The sequence below is a fragment of the Lacerta agilis genome, chromosome 9 (genome assembly GCF_009819535.1).
Source record: "Lacerta agilis isolate rLacAgi1 chromosome 9, rLacAgi1.pri, whole genome shotgun sequence".
Classification (NCBI taxonomy): domain Eukaryota; kingdom Metazoa; phylum Chordata; class Lepidosauria; order Squamata; family Lacertidae; genus Lacerta; species Lacerta agilis.
The window spans coordinates 59,936,957-59,959,478 of NC_046320.1; the positions used below are offsets into that span (position 1 = coordinate 59,936,957).

At 44.6% G+C, this 22,522-nt stretch overlaps 1 protein-coding gene across 5 annotated transcripts in view; it reads right to left on the bottom strand.

The window, feature by feature from the left end:
• AFF1 (AF4/FMR2 family member 1) overlaps positions 1-18,507 on the bottom strand; it is a 136,865-nt gene extending 118,358 nt beyond the window's left edge. For 3 of the 5 annotated variants that reach the window (XM_033160643.1, XM_033160645.1, XM_033160642.1), the window contains exons 1-2: positions 18,410-18,507; positions 12,493-12,546 (exon numbers count right to left, since the gene is read on the bottom strand). In XM_033160643.1, the coding sequence (XP_033016534.1) occupies positions 12,493-12,518 (26 nt within the window). In that variant the 5' untranslated portion in view covers positions 12,519-12,546; positions 18,410-18,507. Of the gene's footprint in view, positions 1-12,492; positions 12,547-18,409 lie in introns of those variants that run through there. The other 2 variants (XM_033160646.1, XM_033160649.1) reach the window with 2 other exon arrangements.
• Between the last annotated feature and the right edge of the window lie 4,015 nt (positions 18,508-22,522).

Genomic DNA, 22,522 nt, shown 5'->3' on the forward strand with positions numbered 1-22,522 from the left:
AACAGCTCTCACTGTCAAAGTATTTCCAGGTATTTAGTCGGAATCTCCTTTCTTGTGACTTGAAGCCATTGGGTCGAGTCCTACCCTGCACAGCAGGAGAAAACAAGCTTGCTCCATCTTCCATGTGACAGTCCTTGAGATATTGGAAGATGGTCATAATATTTCCTCTCTTGCTCCTCTTTTCCAGGCTAAACATACCCAGCTCCTTCAACCATTCTTCATAAGGCTTGCTTTCCATAACCTTGATCATCTTGGTCTCCCTTCTCTGCGCACATTCCAGCTTGTCAACATCCTTCTTAAATTGTGGTGCCCAGTAATGGACACAGTATTCCAGGTGTGGTCTGACCAAGGCAGAATAGAGTGGTACTATTACTTCCCTTGATGTGGATACTGTACTTCTGTTGATGCAGCCTAGAATAGCATTAGCTTTTCTTTGCTGCTGCATCACACTGCTGACTCACATATTGGGCACCCAGTGTTTCCTTACTTCCGGGGTGGGGGGATCATACTTTACCCAGGATTAGTGGGTGTTTTGGTAGGTAGAAAGAGGGGCTTGCAACATTTAAACAGCTTGTACTCTGTGCAAATAGAAAACCAGAAGCAGAGGTGTGTTCCGTTCCTTGATCCCTGCTTCTGTGTTCCAAAGAAATACATATTCAGCATGCACCAGTGGTTCTTTATCCCACTTTACAAAACAGAAGAGTAACTCAACACAAAACGCTCTTGATGAATGCCAGGTTTTTGGTTATGTTATCCCAAAAATGTACCGATATTCAGGGGTGCAAGAGTGCTGCTACATGTTTCTAGTCCTTATAGGCATAAATACAATTTGAACTGAAAGGGGAAATGCCTACTGAAAATTTAAAAGCCAAAGGTGGTGGTGGGTGAACCATTTTTTTCAATGCCCTGCATAACTTCTTGCCCCTCCACAGGACAAGTAAATATTAAAAATGTCTCTCTGAATCCTAGGAAGAACATTGCAGTAAGAGGGGGAGCTCTTCCTGGGCATTGGACAAAGGTGAAGCAGCTGCAGGGTACTGGACTCCTCCCTGACAGAAAAAAAACCTCTTATAAGAAGCATTGCAACTGAGAACCACTTTGCTGTTTTTCATCATCCCTTCCAACTGCTTTTCCTTTTGTGTCGTGGGTTGTACACTGTTAAGTCTGAGAGGGGAAACTGTCTTATTATTGATTGTTGTAAGATGCTCTGAGAACCTTTTCTATTTGGTTAATTAAATTATACAAAACAACCAAATTACAAAGGGAAATCATGCAAATTAGTTCAGTGAGCATAATTGATGACTGGTTGCAGAATTCATTTATTGAAGCACATAGTTTTTTACTTTTTTCTTTGAGAGTATATACATACCCCTTGCCAAACAATACAAATGAACAGAGCAGTCACAGTGGAAATTATGTTATGCAGATTAGGAAGCAGGTTGTGAGGTTTTAAACTGTGGGGGGGATTTTAGAGACCTGTAACTCATCTTTTTGGAGCAGGGAATGGGCTTGTGATGGCTTCATATTAAAGCTATTTTGAAAGAATATATGTGCTGAGCTGGTGGAGCAGTCCAAGGGACTTTGGAAAATATATTGGGAACTGAACGTGTACAATGAGGAAATGTTTCTCACACACGGCTTTTCTTACAACCAGAAACAGACTTAGGTATCAATTCTGCATAAATGGCCAAAAGAGAAAAGGATATTTTGAGGGGAGGGGGGAAGTGCAAAGCAGACAAACTAGGCAGTCTATTGTACAGAGAAGGCAAGCAGCCCAGAATATCTGATCTCCTCTTGATTTCAAAGTGGAGGCAGTGGCATGCCTTCCAACTGCATAGATGAGCTAAAAAAATAAAATTAAATTAAAATGAAGTGCAAGAACTGGGGCTTCTTTTTATCTACAAAGGCTGCAGGGAAGTCAGTAGTAGGGAGGGTGAGGGTGAGTAGCAGATAATCAAAAATCCCTAAACAGAGTTGGTCGTGTAAAACAAAGATATAAACCTGCTCAGCAACACACAACAATGCACACACAGAGAGAGAGAGAGAAGAAGAAGAAGAAGAAGAAGAAGAAGAAGAAGAAGAAGAAGAAGAAGAAGAAGAAGAAGAAGAAAGCAAACTAGGAAGCAGCTAAAGTAAACTTGGGAGCCTTCCCTTCAGCATAAACAATTCCCTAGGCAAATCAGCATAAGTTGAGACGTCCTGCAACCCAAGGAACACAATGTATTTGCTGATGTGCAATACACAGGATTGTTTGTAAGCTATCCATTGCTACCCTACCCACTAAAATAACCCAGACACCCTTCATTCATATTCATTTGTAAGTTAAAGAGCTTTGCAGCCATTGTTTTATATATATATAGATAGACACACACACACACACACACACACACACCCTTAATAGCCAACACATCTTGGGCAAGGACTATGGAGAAGCAGTAAGTCTGGAGGCAGGCCTTAAACAAAGCTGAAAGGGAGCCTATTAATTAACGAGATGTGCCTTAACAGCCTCCATTTATATCCCAATAGATTCCTTTGCTGCGGGAGGTGAAAGGGCTCAGCGCCCTATTGTGATTCCAAGTGCATCAAGCATGCAAGCTAGGGACTTTTCATTCGCAAGCAGACCTCTGGCCCCAGTCCATGAATTGTCCCATTGAGGGAGGCTTCAATAGCCCTCCACAGTCTCCCTACTGTACAGCCAAAATAACCAGATTCCCAGCTGAGACTGCAGATGTGCCCTTTTTACCCATTACCTCGATAACAACTCACAGGGATTTCCCCGCAGGTCTGATGTTCATAGCATTAAATATCCCGCACATCCCTCCCATAATAAACTCACACATGGGTACCAAAATACCAACACAACCACAGATCCACCCATCAGCATTACACATCCATAACTCTTGCATATAAGGAACAACCGTCAAGGCATCCTTGATTGGATCCTGCAGAGTCCTGTATACTGGGCAGCCTCATCTATGATATGAACGAATGAATCTTTATTTGCGCCAGCCTTCGGCCATAGCAATAAAAAAAATTATATACAAAGAATATAAATAAAAAGTCAATTATATAAAATAAATTTTAGGGTGTTGAATCAATAGTCAAATAGCGGATGTTATTCTGATTGCCCCAGCTAAAAACCTTGAAACCTTTGCTGTCACCTGCTCATCTTCATCTGCCAAGAGAAAGGACACTGTGGCAGCGGTTGGGCGACCTGGAATGTGCCACCGATTCAGTACCGCCATCTCCACAGGGACATAAGCATTTTTCGTGTGGAATCTGTTGGAATCGTCCCTCAAGTACAGCCGAGGGCGATACATTCAATCTTGCGAGAGTAAAAGCACGCCTATATTTTAGAATTGCTAGGTTATGCAGAGAGGGTGCCAGAGAGTCAAAATGGGAAGGTGGAAAATAGTCATACCATGGGCAAAATTTCCTTATTGTGTTGTTCTGATGCTCAATATCATTTAGGCACTGACAAATGAGACTGTTTGCTTTACTAAAACCCAAAGTGAGTAGCTGTTGTGGTGATAAAGCACAAGAGTGAGGTTTTTGATAGACAATTTTAGTCCAGGCGCTCTTGTGACAATCTTGCAGCACTAGGGATATTTTGTTGTTGTTTAGTCGTTTAGTCGTGTCCGACTCCAGAGCACGCCAGGCACTCCTGTCTTCCACTGCCTCCCGCAGTTTGGTCAGACTCATGCCAGTCGCTTCGAGAACACTGTCCAACCATCTTGTCCTCTGTCATCCCCTTCTCCTTGTGCCCTCCATCTTTCCCAACATCAGGGTCTTTTCCAGGGAGTCTTCTCTTCTCATGAGGTAGCCAAAGTATTGGAACCTCAGCTTCAGGATCTGTCCTTCCAGTGAGCACTCAGGGCTGATTTCCTTAAGAATGAATAGGTTTGATCTTCTTGCAGTCCATGGGACTCTCAAGAGCAGACATTGGCAACCTCTAAGGGCATTTTACTGGCCCACGAGCCGCCCGCCAACCGAGCCGCCTGCTTGGCAAGCCCCCCGCGCACTGCACTAAACCAGCACAGCACCGTGGGCTTGATCTGGCCCGTGGCCGGATAACCTTGCCGACGCCTGCTCAAGAGTCTCCTCCAGCACCATAATTCAAAAGCATCAATTCTTCAGCGATCAGCCTTCTTTATGGGGATATTAGACCAGGGGAATTTGAGTTAGGCATCTAAGAGCCACGGGGAGGGATGACAATGGCCAAGGCCCACCATTGCAACGGGACCGGAACCAGTCACGAAACGGAGCAGAACCAGCCACGAAATGGTGGCGGCACATAGGTGGAGCCCGTCATAAAATGGCCACGCAAATAACCTTCACAGGGCTGCTGCAGAGCAGATCTAGAGGAGGGTCACTAACAAGTTGATCAAGGTCAGGGAAGAACCCATAACGATTTGAGCCAGGTCTGCGTGCCAAGAGAAGAAACGACTGTGCAGATAGTAAATGGATGTGGCTTTGGTCCTGCTTACAGGAGGCTACACCTCTAATCACTTGATACATTAGTAAATATAGATTGTTGTTGTTCAGTTGTGTCCGACTCTTCGTGACCCCATGGACCAGAGCACGCCAGGCACGCCTATCCTTCACTGCCTCTCGCAGTTTGGCCAAACTCATGTTAGTAGCTTCGAGAACACTGTCCAACCATCTCATCCTCTGTCGTCCCCTTCTCCTTGTGCCCTCCATCTTTCCCAACATCAAGGTCTTGTAGATTGTAGAATACACAAAACACACACACACTGGGGTGTGCGAGGTGTTGGGGGAGGGCTAGTACCTCTGGTGGGGACATGTCATGCTCTACTGAGGTAGTTTGTTCATCTTTGGTCCCCACCCTGCACTCAGCTCTCAGCTGTGGCTCCTAGAAGCTGTCAGCAGGCGACAGCAGCCACACCCCAGGAATGGCTTTGACTGGCCAGCTAAAACCAGGAGAGGGTAGCTGGACTTGGGGAAAGGACTTAACCTGCATGCAAAAGACAGGCTCTGAGCGGACGAGACTATTGGTGGGGCCAGAAGTCACGAAGGCAGTTTCTGCAATCGCTGAAGTGAGGGGCAGATGGGGCTCGTTAACCTGGGAAGGCAGACCATTCTAGAAGAAGGGAAACTGACCTTAAACCCCTGCTGCCTTGCAAGACACCTTCGAGAGAAGGCTAAGGAGTAAACCCTACACAAATCCCTGAGACGGTTGGATGGTGCCTTGTCCACCTCCTTCCAGCAAATTCTGCAGCCAAGCTGGTGCCAAATGTATTGCTCTGCTTCCCTTTGGGCAACATCAGCAAAGCCAAAAGGGGAGCCTTGTCATGTGGGCAGCCCAGGACCTCCATACGCACGGCCCAGGCTTGTGCTCCAGGGAGGTCACTGCGATGCTGCTAACACAGTGGTTTGACCTCACCCCTGGAGGCGCACTCCATTGTCTCTCAAGACAGACAGATACCAACCAGAAGTGGCACTTCTAGATCTCTGTGGTAAAACTTTATACTGCTAGGCTATCTGATGTGTTCATGATAGGTTTGTTAGCAAACAAGCGTATTAGTGGAAATACAGTACTGTGACGCATGGGGGCAGTTATCCATAGTATTATGATTATTAAAAAAACCTATTCCCATTTACCAGAAATTGCCAACTACCTTCCAGGCATTTTTACTCAGCAGCAAGTCCCAACTAAGTGCAGTCATGCCTCGGGTTGCGTTCGCTATGGGTTACGAACGCGCCAAACCTGGAAGTACCGGAACGAAGAAACACAAAATCGCACTTTGCGCATGCGCAGAAACGCCAAATCACGCCATGCACATGCGCGGATACGGTGCTTCAGGTTGCACTCTTTTCATGTTGCGAACGGGCCTCTGGAACGGATCCCATTTGCAACCAGAGGTACCACTGTATGCAAGTTTAGGACTGCACTGTTATTACTACAATGCCCCTGTAACTGTCTCAGAACCAGCTTACAGGTTTTTTGCCACCTTTAGGTGGAGGGGGAGAGTGTTCTCTGCAGCACCTCACAGGACACTAGGGTGAGATTTCCATTTGTGGGCAAGCACCATGACAGCTGCCCTTTGAATAGTGTTTTTCCCAGAAGACTGCTTGTTCTGCCTGGATGGCTGAGCCAGACTTAGGCTGTCTGCAATGTAAATGCAAGGAACTCCTGCCAAGAGCTAGAAGAATGAACTTGGAGTCTTACAGTCCACCCTTCCTCAGCTAGCCTATCCTGCAGGTAGCATCCTCCAGGCAGACATTATCCCTCCGTTGCTCTGAGCAGCTTAATAATTTTGCTTTAATTGTTCTACAAGCAGCAGCTAGCTTCTGCAGAGAGACAAATTTAGCACACACAGAGGCTTATATGTTCCTGTTGGACTTGGGAGAACAATTCAGCGAGAAGGCAGGCTATAAAGAGTGTTAACGATTGTGATTTATATACCAGCTAAACAAAGGCAGAATCCACAGGCAGGACGCAATTTGCTCTTCAGATTCACTACAGCTGTCAGATTCATTTTGATGCAATATCTGATCTGGGGTGAGAAAGCACTGCCTGTTTGGATAGTGCTAGACTAGACTCTGCAGGAGATGCATTATTTTATTTCTTGGCTTTGAATTGTGGGTGTGGGTGCGTGTTTGCGCTTTGGGAACATTAATAAAAGGGAGCGCACATTTATCTCAAATCACCAAAAGCTTCAAGAAGTAATTTAGGAGAGGCAATTGAGTCAAGTCCTTTTGAACAAGTGAGATCACCCAGCATATTTACTCCCAGGTTAGCATCCCAGACTGGATCAGTTACCTTCATGCATATCTCCTCATCAGTAATTTCCTACCCTGCTGCCTCACTGATGAAAGGATCCATAACAACAGGCTAGAGCACTTGTTAGCTCTTTGAGGCCAGGAGACTTAAATTTGCACTATACATATAAAGCAGTCTCATACCACTTTATAAATGGTCACGGCATCCCCCAAAGCATTCTGGGAGCTGTAATTTGTTAAGGGTGCTGAGAGTTGTTAGGAGACCCCCTATTCCCCTCACAGAGCTACAATTCCCAGAGTTCCCTGGGAATAAGTGATTGTTAAACCTCTCTTGAGAATTGTAGCTCCGAAGGGGCAGGGAATAGAGAGATCTCCTAACAACTCTCAGGCCCCTTAACAAACTACCATTCCCAGGATTCTTTGGGAGAAGTCATGACTGTATAAAGTGGTTTCATACTGGCTTTACATGTACAGTGCAGATGGGGTCCTAGTCACCAAACCACAAATAAATTCCTTCTGGTATAACTGGAGACATCCATTTTGTGGTGGTTTTGTTTCAACTGGCCCACCAGTGCCGATTCTAGTACAGTGGTACCTCTGGTTAAGAACTTAATTCGTTCCGGAGGTCCGTTCTTAACCTGAAACTGTTCTTAACCTGAAGCACCACTTTAGCTAATGGGACTTCCTGCTGCCGCTGCGCCGCCAGAGCACGATTTCTGTTCTTATCCTGAAGCAAAGTTCTTAACCTGAAGCATTATTTCTGGGTTAGCTGAGTCTGTAACATGAAGTGTCTGTAACATGAAGTGTCTGTAACCTGAAGCGTATGTAACCTGAGGTACCACTGTATCTCTATGATGTGCCCCAAGATCCCATCTTGTTCCCTGACCATTTCCTCCATTTTCACTGTCCAGAGGCAAGCACCATTGCTTATGTAGCCAAAGCATCAACACCCACGCAGAATAGAAAGGAATCGGGAGACTCAAGGAAACAATAAGATTTGCAGAAGCGCAATTTTTTAGGTAGAAAAAACCCTGCTACAGAGTGTAGGAACCCCAACGAGGGCTGAACATGTACAATGCTTGGGGGGGGGGAGAAAAAACTGGGTGGGAGGCCGGGTGGTATTCCGGAGAGGGTCACTGAGCAGGAACACACCACAGAAGTCCCACTTCTGCTTTTTAACATCTAACTAACTGCTGCTGATAGAGGAGAGATCACCATGCACTATTTTGGAGCACGGTGTCAGTGATATGCTGAGAACACCAGCTCTACTTTTCTTCCACCTCGGACTCTGTGGCGGCAGTAAGCACCTTGAACAGGCGCCCAGACAATACTACAGGTTAGAGGGGAGTTAACTGAAACTCAATACGACTTGTTCCCCCCCCCCTCGTGCCTCTTACATTGTCACGCTGAACACACTTAAGCTGGAAATTTGACTATAAGGGATTGATTAATCTGCAATTGTGGCACCACTTTTCTGGCTGTGGAAACGCAGCTGTGTTACGGGAGCAGCGTTTGACCCCTTCCAGGAACTAAATTTCTCCTTAATCCCTTTAAATAAAACCTGATGAAGCAGCATTGCTCTGGCCATGTTTTGACAAGGTTGCTCCGTGTTGCTTCACTTAATTTACATAAGCCAGAGGTGGCCAGTCTGGGAACCAGATGGAGATCAGGTGTCCTGAAATGCATGTCACAGGAACCTAGGAAGCTGCCTTAAGACGGATTCTGACCATTGGGTTCATCTTGGCTTGCAGCAACTCTCCAGGGCTTCGGACAGGCGTCTCTCCTAGCCATTCCTGGAAATGCCAGGCATTGAGCCTGCCTTCTGCATGCCAAGCATATGTCCTACTGCTGAGCCACAGCCCACCTTATAAGGGGTCAGTCTCCACCAGTACTAGAAATTAGCCAGGTGTGTTTTCCAACTGGCGTGGGTCTAGTTGTGGAGATCTCTGAATGCCAGGTTGACAACAGACATCGCCATCTGGCCTCTCTGGCTTTCTTAAGCAGGTAAGCAAAAGGGCTTATTTACTGCATTTATATTACACCTTTCTCTCCAAGGAGTACATGGTTCACCCCACCCCTCAGTTGTTTCCTGCTTGGCAGGGGGTTGGACTGGATGGCCCTTGTGGTCTCTTCCAACTCTATGATTCTAATCCCTACAACGACCTTGCGAGGTAGGCTAAGAGGCTATGACTGGCTGAAGGTCACCCAGTGAGTTTCATGACTGAGTGGGGATTTGAATCCTGATCTCTCAGGTCCTAGTCCAATCCCCTGCCACGACACCCTGGCTTCCTAGAGTACTTCTGCTATGGGGCAGCCATATAAATTAAAGTAAGTAAATAAATAGGGACACGGTTGGTGCTGTGGGTTAAACCACAGAGCCTAGGGCTTGCCGATCAGAGGGTCAGTGGTTCGAATCCCCGCAACAGGGTGAGCTCCTGTTGCTCGGTCCCTGCTCCTGCCCACCTAGCACGTCAAAGTGCAAGTAGATAAATAGGTACCGCTCCAGCGGGAAGGTAAACAACGTTTCCGTGCGCTGCTCTGGCTCGCCAGAAGCGGCTTAGTCATGCTGGCCACATGACCTGGAAGCTGTATGCGGGCTCCCTCGGCCAGTAAAACAAGATGAGCGCCGCAACCCCAGAGTCGGACGTGACTGGACCTAATGGTCAGGCGTCCCTTTACCTTTAAGTAAATAAATATGGGGAGAGCAAAATGTCTCTTAGAGAAGAATCTGAAATATTTTCCTGGAAGCTTAAATTAATTTTATTCCGGGTGGTTTAATTGGATGTTTCAACATGCTGACAACCGCTTTGATATGTTTTCTTAAATATACAAAGCGGTACAGTATAGAAATGATTATATATATATATATATATACACACACACACACACACACAACTCATTTTGTAGGGAAAAAGGCGCCTAGGCGTTAGGCGACCATAGCCTAAGTTTAAGGTGCCATTTGGCAATTAGCTTATATATCTGACTCCCCATGGCTTCATCCAGCAGGAAGGGCTTACTATTATGGAGAGCATGCAGCTGATATAGCGCTGCACACATATATGAATATTTGAAGACAATTTTAAAGCGTGCGCGCACACACACAGTAGTCAAATTGTATACCAAGTCCAAAGGGGACACAAAAATGTACGCCTTATAAATTGAGAAGATTTCTCCATTCCCTGGTAAGCAAAACCTCGTTCATTTCTTCCACCCAATGCTAGAAAATTAATGCTATGCCAACAAATTTTCACGTTGAAGTTTATTCATAATCTGCAGACCTTCGAATGGTTTTCATGGCTTAAATGGAAGTTGCCTTGAGCACCTTCCATTAAAGCTGAAGAGGTGACTCAAACTTTTTTTTATAGACACTCAAGAGAACAAGATTACAAAACGCAACTGCCTTTCTTGATTGAAATCAGGAGACAGACAGAATTATCTTGGGGCAACCAGTGAGCCATTGTTGATCTAATCTGTTTTACAGGTTGCCTGATCTTCTGAATAGCCCTGCACTTGAGAAGGCCACAGCCAATTTCTTTCATGCGACAGTTCTAGAAAAAAATCGGGGTTCGCTTTTGCAGCCCAATTCCTTAACCAAACCACCCACAAAGCAACATACCGTATTTTTCACTCCATAAAATGCACTTTTTTCCTCCTAAAAAGTAAGGGGAAATATATGTGCGTCTTATGGAGCGAATGGTGGTCCCTGGAGCTGAATTGCCCAGGGGCCAAAAGCAGATCATGCTTTTTATTTTACAAAGAGAAAAGGGGGTATTGAAAGGACCCCGCTCAGCAGCTGATCAGCAAGAGATCAGGAGAGAGATAAGAGTCCGGGCTCCCTTTCAGCCCCGCCCTCCTTTGTTGAATGTGCTGCAGAGGGAGGTTGTTTGTTTCCCCAGTGACATGTGACTGGCTGATTACATTATCTGTCTGAAAACAGTACAAACGGCTCCCTTTCCTTGAAATTTTTCAGAAATGCGAGTTGAACCCTATAAAAACAAGGCTTTTCCTCTTTGCTTTTCCCCCTTTGCAAAGGGAGCTTTGCTTTTTCCCCTTTGCAAAAAAAAGCTGCAAAACTTTTAGCTGATCCTCAAAAAAACAGGGCTTTTAGAGGAGGAAAACCAGAAAAAAAATTCTTGTTTCCTCTAAAAACGAGGTGCGCCCTATGGAGCAGAAAATACGGTACATGTGTCACAGAAAGAGGCATGACTTCTCTCCTGTCAAGATACCTGATAATGCTTTAATGATTGCATTATCTGGCAACTCTTTTGAGATAGTAAATACTTTTAGTTATTGAATCCAGGTCACAGGCCCACCCTTTTCATGAACATATATGCCCTTAAGACAGGATTTGAAGGATTTTTAAATAAAAGAACTATTGGGAAAGGAATCTATCTGCGCAGGAAATATTTAAGAGTCATTAGGAGAGCTAAAGTGGCTTTTGGGGCTTTTTCTGTGTGCTAAAATAAAGTGTAATTTTTCCTCAGGGAATATTTCCTAAATTTTGAAGGGCAAAGGACTGGTTGGCTGTGAAGTGTGTGTCTGCTATGTGTGCGCGCCCTAAAATTTTATAACAGGAAGCTGAAGTGGGAAATAAGGCATATTTCTGTTTACAGCGACAGGATAATCCATGCCCTGTGCTTGTTGCACAGATGCAGAGTGCAAGACAAAACTCAGAAGCCCTCAGCAATGTCTCTTAAGACCAGGGGTCAGCAAACTTTTTCAGCAGGGGGCCAGTCCACTGTCCCTCAGACCTTGTGGGGGGCCGGACTATATTTTGGGGAAAAAAATGAATGAACTCCTATGCCCCACAAATAACCCAGAGATGCATTGTAAATAAAAGGGCACATTCTACTCATGTAAAAACACCAGGCAGGCCCCACAAATAACCCAGAGATGCATTTTAAATAAAAGCACACATTCTACTCATGTAAAAACACGCTGATTCTCGGACCGTCCGCGGGCTGGATTTAGAAGGCGATTGGGCCAGATCCGGGCCCCCGGGGCCTTATTTTGCCTACCCATGCTTAAGACTTTGAAACAAAAAGGAAGCCCAGGACACACAAACAAAACCTGAAATACTGGGAGCAATTCTCAGATGCCTCTAGCAGTGCCTCGCCGAGCTAGTTCACACAATACAGCAAGCCAAACTATGGCTGCTCTGTGGGCTTCAAGAGAGCATCTTGCAGGCGCACATTGCTCCGCTCATAAATGAGCACAACTCCCAGTTCAGATTACCTTGTTCAGCGCAACACAGTAGTAAAAAGGAGTGGACAGGAGCAAAGGAGCTGGCATGGTAAACCATTGGACTTAAGATGCTGCACAAACCGGGTCCCTAAATGGGACCCCATAAACTTTTATTATGTTTTTTTAAATATGCTGGAAGCCGCCCAGAGTGGCTGGGGCAACCCAGTCAGATGGGTGGGGTACATAGCTGTCAACCTTTCCCTTTTTTTGTGGGAAATTCCCTTATTCCAGCCATAGCTGGAATAGGGAAGGCTGACGGCCTCCCCAGAAGGGAAGGCAAAAAAAGGGAGCGTTGACAGCTATGGCTGGGGTACAAATAATAGAATTATTAAACGATTAGTATTGGTGTGTTTAACAGTAACCTTTTGTTCCTGCAGAGACCACGAAACAAGATGGAATTAGCCCACCGTATAGCTGAAATGTACTCAGGAAAAAGAGAAACAAGGTCAAGCAAGCAAGGGCCTCTCTCAGAGAGGTGGATCGTGCCCTCGTCCTGAGTCCTACCTGTTTCTGGTGTTTGTAGAAGCCATCTTGACAATCCTCTGCAAATCAGCTCATCTGGAAAGGAAACATGAGTCATCAGCCAATCAGACTTGTGTTTTATCACTTTTCGAAGAAGCTCACACGTCACTCGTTACATAGCATTTTAAAATTGCAGAAGCTCTTTCAAATATATTCTTGTTGCTCCCTGCAGCAACGGCATAATACCGCCTTTATTAGCACGATGCCTTTATGACTAACAAGTCGCAGAGTAAGTAAACAAGCTTTCAAGCTCGCCACCCCCCCCACCCTTCTTCAGGCTAATTACTAATCAAAAACTAAAGCCAAGAGTATGGTATAGAAGAAGAGGGTTGTCCCAGTTGTCTTTGGTGTAACGTGAGATCCTTTCACTCCAAACACAGTCTGGCCTAATTAAGTCTGGGCAAAACCTCTTCAATTCCAGCTTGAGTATTACAACAAGCTTTTCATAATTCATTCATTTTCTCTCCCTTTCTCTCCCCCCCCCCAAAAAAATCTTCTTTTCTTTTCTCCTTCTTTGCTACATGTCCAGCCTGAAGAAGCATTCCGGTAAACCCAAAAGCTTGCTCATAACTTTATGACTTTTCACCTGATCCCAACCATTGCTTTTCGTGCTTTCTTATTTTGTTTTCTCGTTTTAAAATAAATGTACAGAGATTTCTGCAAGTCCTGCTTCTAAGACAGGTCACTCTCGCTTATTCTCATTGTAGAAATTAACAGTTAGAAAATTAATAATAATAATAACACCATCAGTACAGGTGTTCCCCAGGGGTGTGTGCTCTCCCCGCTGCTTATTTCTTTATACACAAATGACTGCACCTCAACTGACCCATCGGTTAAGATCTTGAAATTTGCGGATGATACGACAGTCATTGGGCTTATCCGGGAGGATGATGAATCTGCATATAGGCGGGAAGTAGACTATCTTGTTTCGTGGTGCAGTAGGAATAACTCGGTGCTAAATGCCCAAAAGACAGTGGAAATGATGATCGATTTTAGAAAGCACCCTCCCATCTCTCTGCCACTTTCCATTCTTGGTAACAATGGTTGTAGTGGTAGAGTCCTTTAAGTTCCTGAGCTCTATAATATCTCAAAATTTAAATTGGTCAGGCGACATCAATATTATTATTTTTAAAAAGGCCCACCAGATTGTATTTCTTGCGACAACTAAGAAAATTTAATTCGCCCCAAGAATTGTTGATCCAATTTTATAGAGTTACCACTGAAACTGTTCTCTGTAATTCTATTACTGCCTGGTATGGCACAGCCTCTAAGCTGGATAAGAAGAGGCTCCAACGAGCAGTAAGAATTGCAGAGAGGGTAACTGGTGTTAGTTGGCCTCCAATAGAGACACCTTATGCTGCTCAAGCCAGGAAGAGAGCAGAGAGAATTGTCGCAGACCCTTCGCATCCTGGTCATTACCTGTTTGATTTACTTCCATCTGGACGTCGTTACAGGACTCTATACACAAAAATGTCTAGGCACAGGAATAGTTTTTTTCCTTGTGCCATCAAACCGTTGAATTTGTAGTTGTGTGCGGAAGGGAGGTCAGTTGGTGGTATGGGGTTCCTTTGTTGGGCTGTTGTATCGTGAGGGGAATAGTGTTTGTATGAGGTACGTTTTCTTTACATTGCAATGTAGTCGAAGCAAAATTCCAAGTATGATTGATACTTGGCCAATAAAATTATTCCTATTCCTAGAAAAGGCGACTCCAACAAGCCTGAAGCAGGCATCGAAACTTCATTTCTTAGCAGGGTTCCCCAAACTGTAAACCACTAGTAGCCTGTGGTGTGTCTGTAAAAATGCAATTTTAAAAAGTGTGCAGCATCAAACACAGCTTATTGCTATTGCTACAACAAGCAGAAAAATTATTAAGAGGTCTGCCAATACCTTCAGCAATTTTCAAGCGGTCCATGGAGGCGGGGAGTGGGGGGGAAGAGAGTTTGGGAACCACCACAAGGCTACCCTTAGTCTACCTCTTAAGGAGGATTGTTACAAGGATTAAAGTTGAGACACAAAATAAAAAAACTCCTTCCAGTAGCACCTTAGAGACCAAATAAGTTTGTTATTGGTATGGGCTTTCGTGTGCATGCGCACTTCTTCAGATAAAGTTGAGGAGAAGCAGAGGAAGATGCAGTTTAAAAGCTGCTCACCTGTTACATTCAACTAGTGTACAATTTATGTATGCAAACAGTTGAGCTGTACATTCCTACAGTAATTCAGAAGGCCCAGTATACCTGAACGAGCGTCTCCACCCCCATCGTTCAGCCCAGACACTAAGGTCCAGCTCCGAGGGCCTTCTGGTGGTTCCCTCACTGCAAGAAGTGAGGTTACAGGGAACCAGGCAGAGGGCCTTCTTGGTCGTGGCACCCGCCTTGTGGAGCGCCCTCCCATCAGATGTCAGGGAAATAAACAACTATCTGACTTTTAGAAGACATCTGAAGGCAGCCCTGTTTAGGGAAGTTTTTAATGTTTGATGTTTTATTGCATTTTTAATATTCTGTTGGGAGCCGCCCAGAGTGGGATGGGGTATATTATTATTATTATTATTATTATTATTATTATTATTATTAATGAGTATACTTCTGTGTATATAACAAGCAAGCTACGTATGTGAGCAAGCATACCCACTTTCACACAAAGACTTGTACAAGTGTTGAGACAGCCAACACCTGTGTTCAGTGTAATGTGTGAACAACCCTAATGCAATAATTATCAAAATAAACACTGGGAACTTTAAACATGCTCTCGATTCAACAGCTCTGCAGCAAGAAATAGTTTTTCCTTCCCTCTTCTGGTTATTTATTTATTTCTCTCTCTCTCTCTCACTCACACACACACACCAGTCTTCTTACACATTTAATAAATTTTAAGATGTCAGGGGGTTCTTTTAAAGCAAAAACAGGAAGTTTCCACTCTTTCAAGTGGTTTGCTAAACCCCAGCATTACTTTCGACAGGGAGTTTCAAAAGCCTAGAATTCACATTTAACGCTAGTAATGCTTATAAACACAAAATAGACTTATATATTACAGATAAGATTCTTTGAGCGAGTCCCTGCAGGCTACTGTGATTTACCGGTAGTTAGTGCTTCCTCTTCCAGGTACTAAAAGACACACAGAGAGTTCTATCTGGGACAGAAGGAGTGGGGGACAGAAGTCTGCTGCTAGAACTTACGAAAGTGCAAGGAAGAAGACAGACAGGATGGAGCTGGAACAAATTCTAAACCACCAAGGAAGCATTTTTTTTATTGGTTGGGAGCAGAAAGGCCAGGCTCCCAGGGCTCACCCAACTGCACTAGCAAGTCAAGCAGCGACTAAGGTAGAATGAAACTGGTGCACCTTATCATTTGTGTTTGGTTTGTTTGGTCTGTATTTTGTTAAAAATAATTAAAAAACAAAGGAGGGGAGTATTTTGTTGTTAGTGCCTATATGGAAGCCTACAATCCAAGACCTTGCAATAGGACAGGTAAAAAACAAAAGCAGCCTCTGGCAACCTGGTGCTTTTGGACAACACAGTTTGCCAATGTGATGCTCTTCTGGTGTTTCAGATCACAACCGCTTGTTCCGCCCTACATCACCGCAAAGGATTGCATTCAAACAATGCTAGAAACATTGCTACAGATGAAGTGAAATTAGCAAAACAAGCTCACCAATGTTTGCAAAAAGTTGAGGCAGTTATACTGTTCGTCACTGGGCCCAAAGTTTTATTAGGCAACGTTTGTCGATGTGCTGTTAAATGTACCATTTGGCATGCCTAATTTGTAGTTCCAGAAAAATAGTAAAGAGCCTGTGGAAATCCACCCACATACATACATACTGCAAAGCACTTTGCAACATCAAGAAGAAGAAGAAGTAAACACAGTAGTAGCAAACAGGATTCTTCTCTGACTCTCTCTCATCACTCAAGAGTCCAAGCTAAAATCGGATTTAAGCTTCTTTCCGCAAGTGATGGCAATACAGATGGCAAGACATACAGAAGCCCACATGGCATGCATTTGAAAAAGAAGGAAGCATGCTAATTTGCTATCTGGTGCAATTTAAAATTGGCAACACATTCCCCCAAACAAAATAGTTATTCATGCAACAGGATAGATTTTGTTTGCATATGGCAATGCAAATACAGTACGAAAAGTGGTTTTTTTGGGGGGGGTGTATGCTACTACATTTGCACACCCTTTCTGAATACTGGAAACAGATAATGCTCATCAACTGACCTAGTACATAGGAAGGAATGGGGTCTACTTTACCTTGAGCAGATGAGAAGGTGGCACAGCTTTTATCACACTTGCAGTACAATAACATCCCTTTTCTACACTACTATTAAAGATACAGGAGCCCTGGCTACCATTATTAAGGGTTCAGGAGCCCTGGCTTCAAAGCGCCTGGTCACCCTAAGCCTGCATAAATCTCAAAATGGGTTATCTGCTCTTTGGCAAGCCTTCTGTTGTTTCTCGGTGAGCAGGTATATTTGAGTCGCTTCTGAATTTTTTATGTCCACTTTGCAACTTCAACGAACGTAAAAATTGCTAGTGAGTGAGATGGAGCCTTGGCTGAAGCGAAATTGAATGAGCGGCCTCTAGCGGCTAAAGTTCAATGTAGTTTTGTAGAAATGACTTTTAAGAAATAAATGCAGGACAAACCATTTGTTAACATAAACAACAACTATTACACAACAATAACAAACCCTGTGCCCGTTTCATCTGCTGGTGGATTATTGGAGCTCACTTCAGCATTCAGCCTTGTTTTAAGACGGTTCTGCAGCACATTACTACCACAAGCACAGATTAAAGACCATTTCACAGATTTAGTTTTAAAATGGGTCGAACCAGATGATCCTCAGGGTCCCTTCAAACTCTACAATTCTAAGTATCTATGTGGAAATGCATAATACTCTAATGTATTCACAATAGCCTCAAAGTTAGCCATATCTAGACTTGGGACAAACTCCAAGTCCTTCACACCCCTCCTGGGGCTCTGGAGCCACACCCCAAAGTTACACAATTGGTACACACATATACTGTATAGGCACCCGTATTTTTTCAGCCACACATTGAGTGAAGGAACAAAGGCCATCGTTTTTTTTATTCAGTTACAGAATATCAAAAACTTTTTTTAAAACCACAAAATCAAATGCATAGTGCATATATCTAGACACACAATATAGCAACATCTAATCTTTTCGCAGAGTAACAGTCCGCCATGGCTACTAACCCTGTGGAAATTTTTGAAAAGAGCATTTTAACTGTAACTCGTAATTTAGTTCATTTTGGTTGGATAGTTTAAGGCAAAAGAGGATACCGGTACTTCCATTTGCTAACGGGGCTTGTCCCAGGAGGGATGCACGTTTTCTGTTGCAAACGGTCCCCAAGTTTCCAAAGCGGCAAAGTAAATAAACAACAACAACAACAACAAATCATTGAGACAACTGCTCAGCATCCCCCACCCCACCCTTCTCCTGGTCTTTCAAACCACCAAAACGCACAGGCAAATAACACACACGTACACACAGGCACTTTCCACCGTTTTGCAGCCTTGACTGAATTACCCCTGCATTGCTTTTAAAAAAAAAAAAAAAACACCAGGCAATTCCCCAACAGAATCCCACGGCACAAACTTTGATGGGATTAACAGCTTGACAGCCCCGGAAAACTCTCTGCAAAAAAAACAAAAACAAAAAAACTAAACTAAACTAAACTTTTGGATGTTGCTGCTGTTTGCTTTCAAAGCGGCACAAACAGGCCTAATTGAATTTATAGCCTCCCCGCCCCCCCCCCAAATAAATAAATAAAAGCGCCCCATAGCTTTTGCAAGGCAGAAATAGACAGCTGCTTGCTTTTAAAGAGCTTTCTCATTGAGTGCTTTATACAGTATATCTTTTAGAGGTAGGAAAATGGACTCTCACCTCCGCTACAGCCGTGCAAACCCCATCAGGAGCCAAGAGGGGAGGGGGCCAAGCCTGGATTGGCCTCCCCCTCCCGCAGCAGCAGATGAATAGAGCCAGGAGAGGAGGCTGCGCTTGCTTGCTTGCTTGTCTTGCTTACTCGCTCGCTTTCTTGCTTTCTTTGCCCTTCATAACCTGTTGCTGTTGCGGCTGCTGTTGCTGCTACAGCCTCATTGCACCGGGCAGAGAGAGAGAGAGAGAGAGAGAGATGCGGGCTGCAGGCAGGAGTTTGCCGCGGGATTGGCTGGCCCGAAGCGACAACCACAGAGCAGCTCCAGGGACTGCCGGTCCCGCCTCCTTCGCTCTGGCCACGCCCCCTCCGAAGGCGGACTCCTCCTCCCGCCCCCTCCTCTCCGCTGCAGCCGAAGCGTCTCCGGGAAAGTCCGAAGCGCCCCAGGCGCTGATAACCCGGCAAGTCCGCGGGTTCGAGACCCAGGAATTCAACCGGGGCGCGCTAAATATTATTCTAATTACAGAAGGCAACCGGGGAGGAGGGGGAGAGTAGTGTGAGACTTAAAACAGCATGCTCTGGACTGGAAAGGACACCACTTTCATTAAGCCAGTGCTTTTTTTCATGGGGGAACGCATAACCCTAAACATGGTAAATGGAATAGTCAGGGTGGCTAGAACATTTTATTTAATTGCCTTAAGATCTCCAGAAGAGGCTCTTCCTCCTCTATGATTCTATGTCCTGCTGCTGGGAGAAGTTCCTAATGGGGCAATGGGGCGGAGGGCGGGGCGGGATACAGCCCTATCTCTTTGGATCATCTACCTTTATGTCTATACTTTGAAGATTATCTTTTGAGGTTTACCTCTGCACAGGGCCAGTTTATTTTATTTTTTAAAAAAATAATATTTATTAGGCTTTTTCCAATTATGACCAAATTACAGTCAAATTACAGCACATGATTAAATTTTTCTAACCCCCCTTTCTCTCACCAAGAGGAGCATACCAAATAAACCCCCCTCTCACTGGGGTGAACACTTATACTTTGCCAATTTAATCACTTAATACACGTATCATCATAGCCTTGTGGACTTCCCCGGCTCCCACCCGTTGACTCCATGCAGAAACCTAATTTACAGTTATTACCAATTAAACCCAATATTATTTCCTCTCTTTCTTACATTTACCAATATTTCTTACAAAATACTTTTCCAATTTATAAATCTAATTCATCATTTTTAACTATCCTCCACATTCACTGTATTTCTAAGCTTTCATTGTTATTCCCCAATCTATTATAACAACATATTTAAAATTGAATTTACCTTAAAGTCCTTCCCCCCTTTATCTCATCATTCATTTTAAGACCATACCATTATCCGTTAACATACCATACGTCAAACCATAATAGCAAAAAAGTTTCCACAAAGTTCATAAGTTTTTCAACCCACCCCCTCCCTTTCAAATACCATAATTCCACAGTCCTGGGAAACTGGTTTGTACTCCATTCTTATCTCATGTGTCCTTGAGAGTTTTTCAACAACCAGAGTCTGTACCGCCTTCCTCCGGACTGCACAGGGCCAGTTTACCCATAGGTGCTAGGGGTGTGCACCCAGGTGGCGGGCTCTCAGGGGCGCCAGGCCGAGAGTCTGGGGCCGAGATTTGGAGTCCGGGGATTGAAGAGCCAGGCCAGCCGACAGCCACTGCCGAGCGGAGCAGAGCCCGTCGGAGCGGCGCAGGTTTTTCTGCTGCGGGCGCTGAGGCAGCCGGCCAGCTCTGCCCTCCTGCAATTGGTGGGCTGTCTAGAGGCCCGCTCAGCACACGCACGCAGCTTCCCTCCCAAGCCTCTGCAGGGATTGCTCTCCTCCCTTCACCTGCAGTGGCATGTGAGAGAATTGCGTGCCCCCTCAAAAGCTCAGCAACTCTGAGCTGCCCCCCTAAAAAATAGGTCAACAACTTTGGCCTGCCCTCCACCCCCAAAATGGGGGCACTGGGCAGTTTTTTGTACCCCGACGCCACATATGCTAAAGACGGCTCTGCCTCTGCACTCCCACTATTGTTAAGGGAGTGGCAATGAGATACAGGGCCTTCTCAGTGGTGACACCAGGCCTGGCCCACCCATGAGGCAAGGTGCGTCAACTGCCTCAGGTGGCAGGATCTACAGGGGCAGAAGGTCCGACCTCCAAGGAATGTATCGCCTGCTGCTGCTGCTGCCACACACTCCTTGGAGTCCAAATTTGCTGCCTCTTCAGCAGCCCTTCCTCAATGCCGCCTCTAAAGCCAATTTGGAGGTGCTGATGGCCTCCTCCTATCCCGGGGGGGGGGGACCTATCCCTGGGGAGGGGATGGCAGAGGAACCCACCCTCTTTGATTCAGAGCAGGCCCCTTTCTGCCCCATGTACAGCCTTCCCACTTTAACTGTTGAGTAAGATTGATTTTATTTCCCACCCACCTCTTATTCACAGCGTATATCTTCCCTCCCCACTTGTTCCCTGGTGGGGTAAAAGCCATTTCATAGTTCACCTCAGGTGCCAAAATGTCTGGTGGGAAACCCCGACTATGGAATGCTCTCTCCAGGGAGATTGGTCTGGTGATTATTTTGTTATCTTTCTAGCACCAGGCAAAATCCTTTTTATTACCCCGAGACTTTTGTTAAATTCCTAATCCTTGACGTAATTAATTTCACGCTGCCTTTATCTGAAATGTGTGCTGCATATATTTTTATCTGTCTATCTATAGTTCATGTATCGATTGCATTTTGCTTTTATGTGTTTGTAAAGCCGCTCGGAGGGAAAACTTTTTTCCCCTTCAGAACAACCCACAACAAACAAATAGACAAGCAATACTAACATCAGAACACTATGAAACATTGGTAATTAAACATCAGTTGATGCCATTTATGTTGTTTGGCAAAGTGGAGTCTCAAATAAATCTTAGTAACCTCGCCCCAGTTTTCTTGGAAAATGTATGACAAAGTATCTCCTCAGTTTATTTTAGCATATTTGCCTCCAGCCATATGCCTTACAAATACAATGCTCTTTATTACATCAGAAGCAAACCTGTGGGAATTGCCTGAGGCAACAGGAGAGGCCTGAGGGCAAAAATTAAGATCCTCACAAGAAATGGACCTGTGAGGCGGAAGAGAAAGTTACTAAGTTGGCCATCATTGATTACGAAAAAAGTGAGTAGTAAACACAATAGGGAACCATTATTGCCAATCCAGCAAGAAAAATAATTAAGCTGTTTATAATACATGACAGTCTTTTGTTCATTGTTTTATACAGACCCCAAGTGCCTTTATAATTACAATCCTAAACACACTTTAGGGAAAAAAGAGAAAATAAAAAATTCCTTAGAGACCAACTAAGTTTGTTCTTGGTATGAGCTTTCGTGTGCATGCACACGAAAGCTCATACCAAGAACAAACTTAGTTGGTCTCTAAGGTGCTACTGGAAGGAATTTATTATTTTATTTTGACTATGGCAGACCAACACGGCTACCACACTTTAGGAAGCAAGTTCCACTGAATATAGTGTTACAGGAAAAATGGGGTTTGGCTTTTGCTGCCCAGTTCTTCAAGGGACTGAGTCCCCTAAGTCAGAGAAGAATGGATGAAGGCTGGATCCAGTGGAAAGCAAGGCAGATCTTTTTGGGTGGTGCTGTTGCAACAGAGCCCCCCCTCCCCTTCTTGCAAAGAGGTGAGAGACCCAGAACAGAGGTGCACAAGGACTTAAAAAAACAACTTTTGAATAGTTGCCCAACCCCTTAGCCAAAGACCAGCCAAAGAGCCATGCTTGTGTCTCCTGTCTGCCAAGATAACAGACAATGTTCTACTGATTGCATTACCTAGCCACCTTTTGAAATGGTAAATACTTTAGTTCTTGAATCCAGGTCACAGGCCTACCCTATTCATACACAAAATATGCTATTAGGACAGGATTGGAAGGATTTATACGTAAAGGTTTTTCCAAGATATTTCCTTCAACAGAGGAAATGTTTGGGGTCAATAAAAGTCAATATATATATATATATATGATGTTAAACAAGAGTTAAATGTCAGCTTTTGCAAACCATTAATAACGATCATTAAAAAAAGTAAAGATGGCTTCAGCATTGCTCTCCTGCAC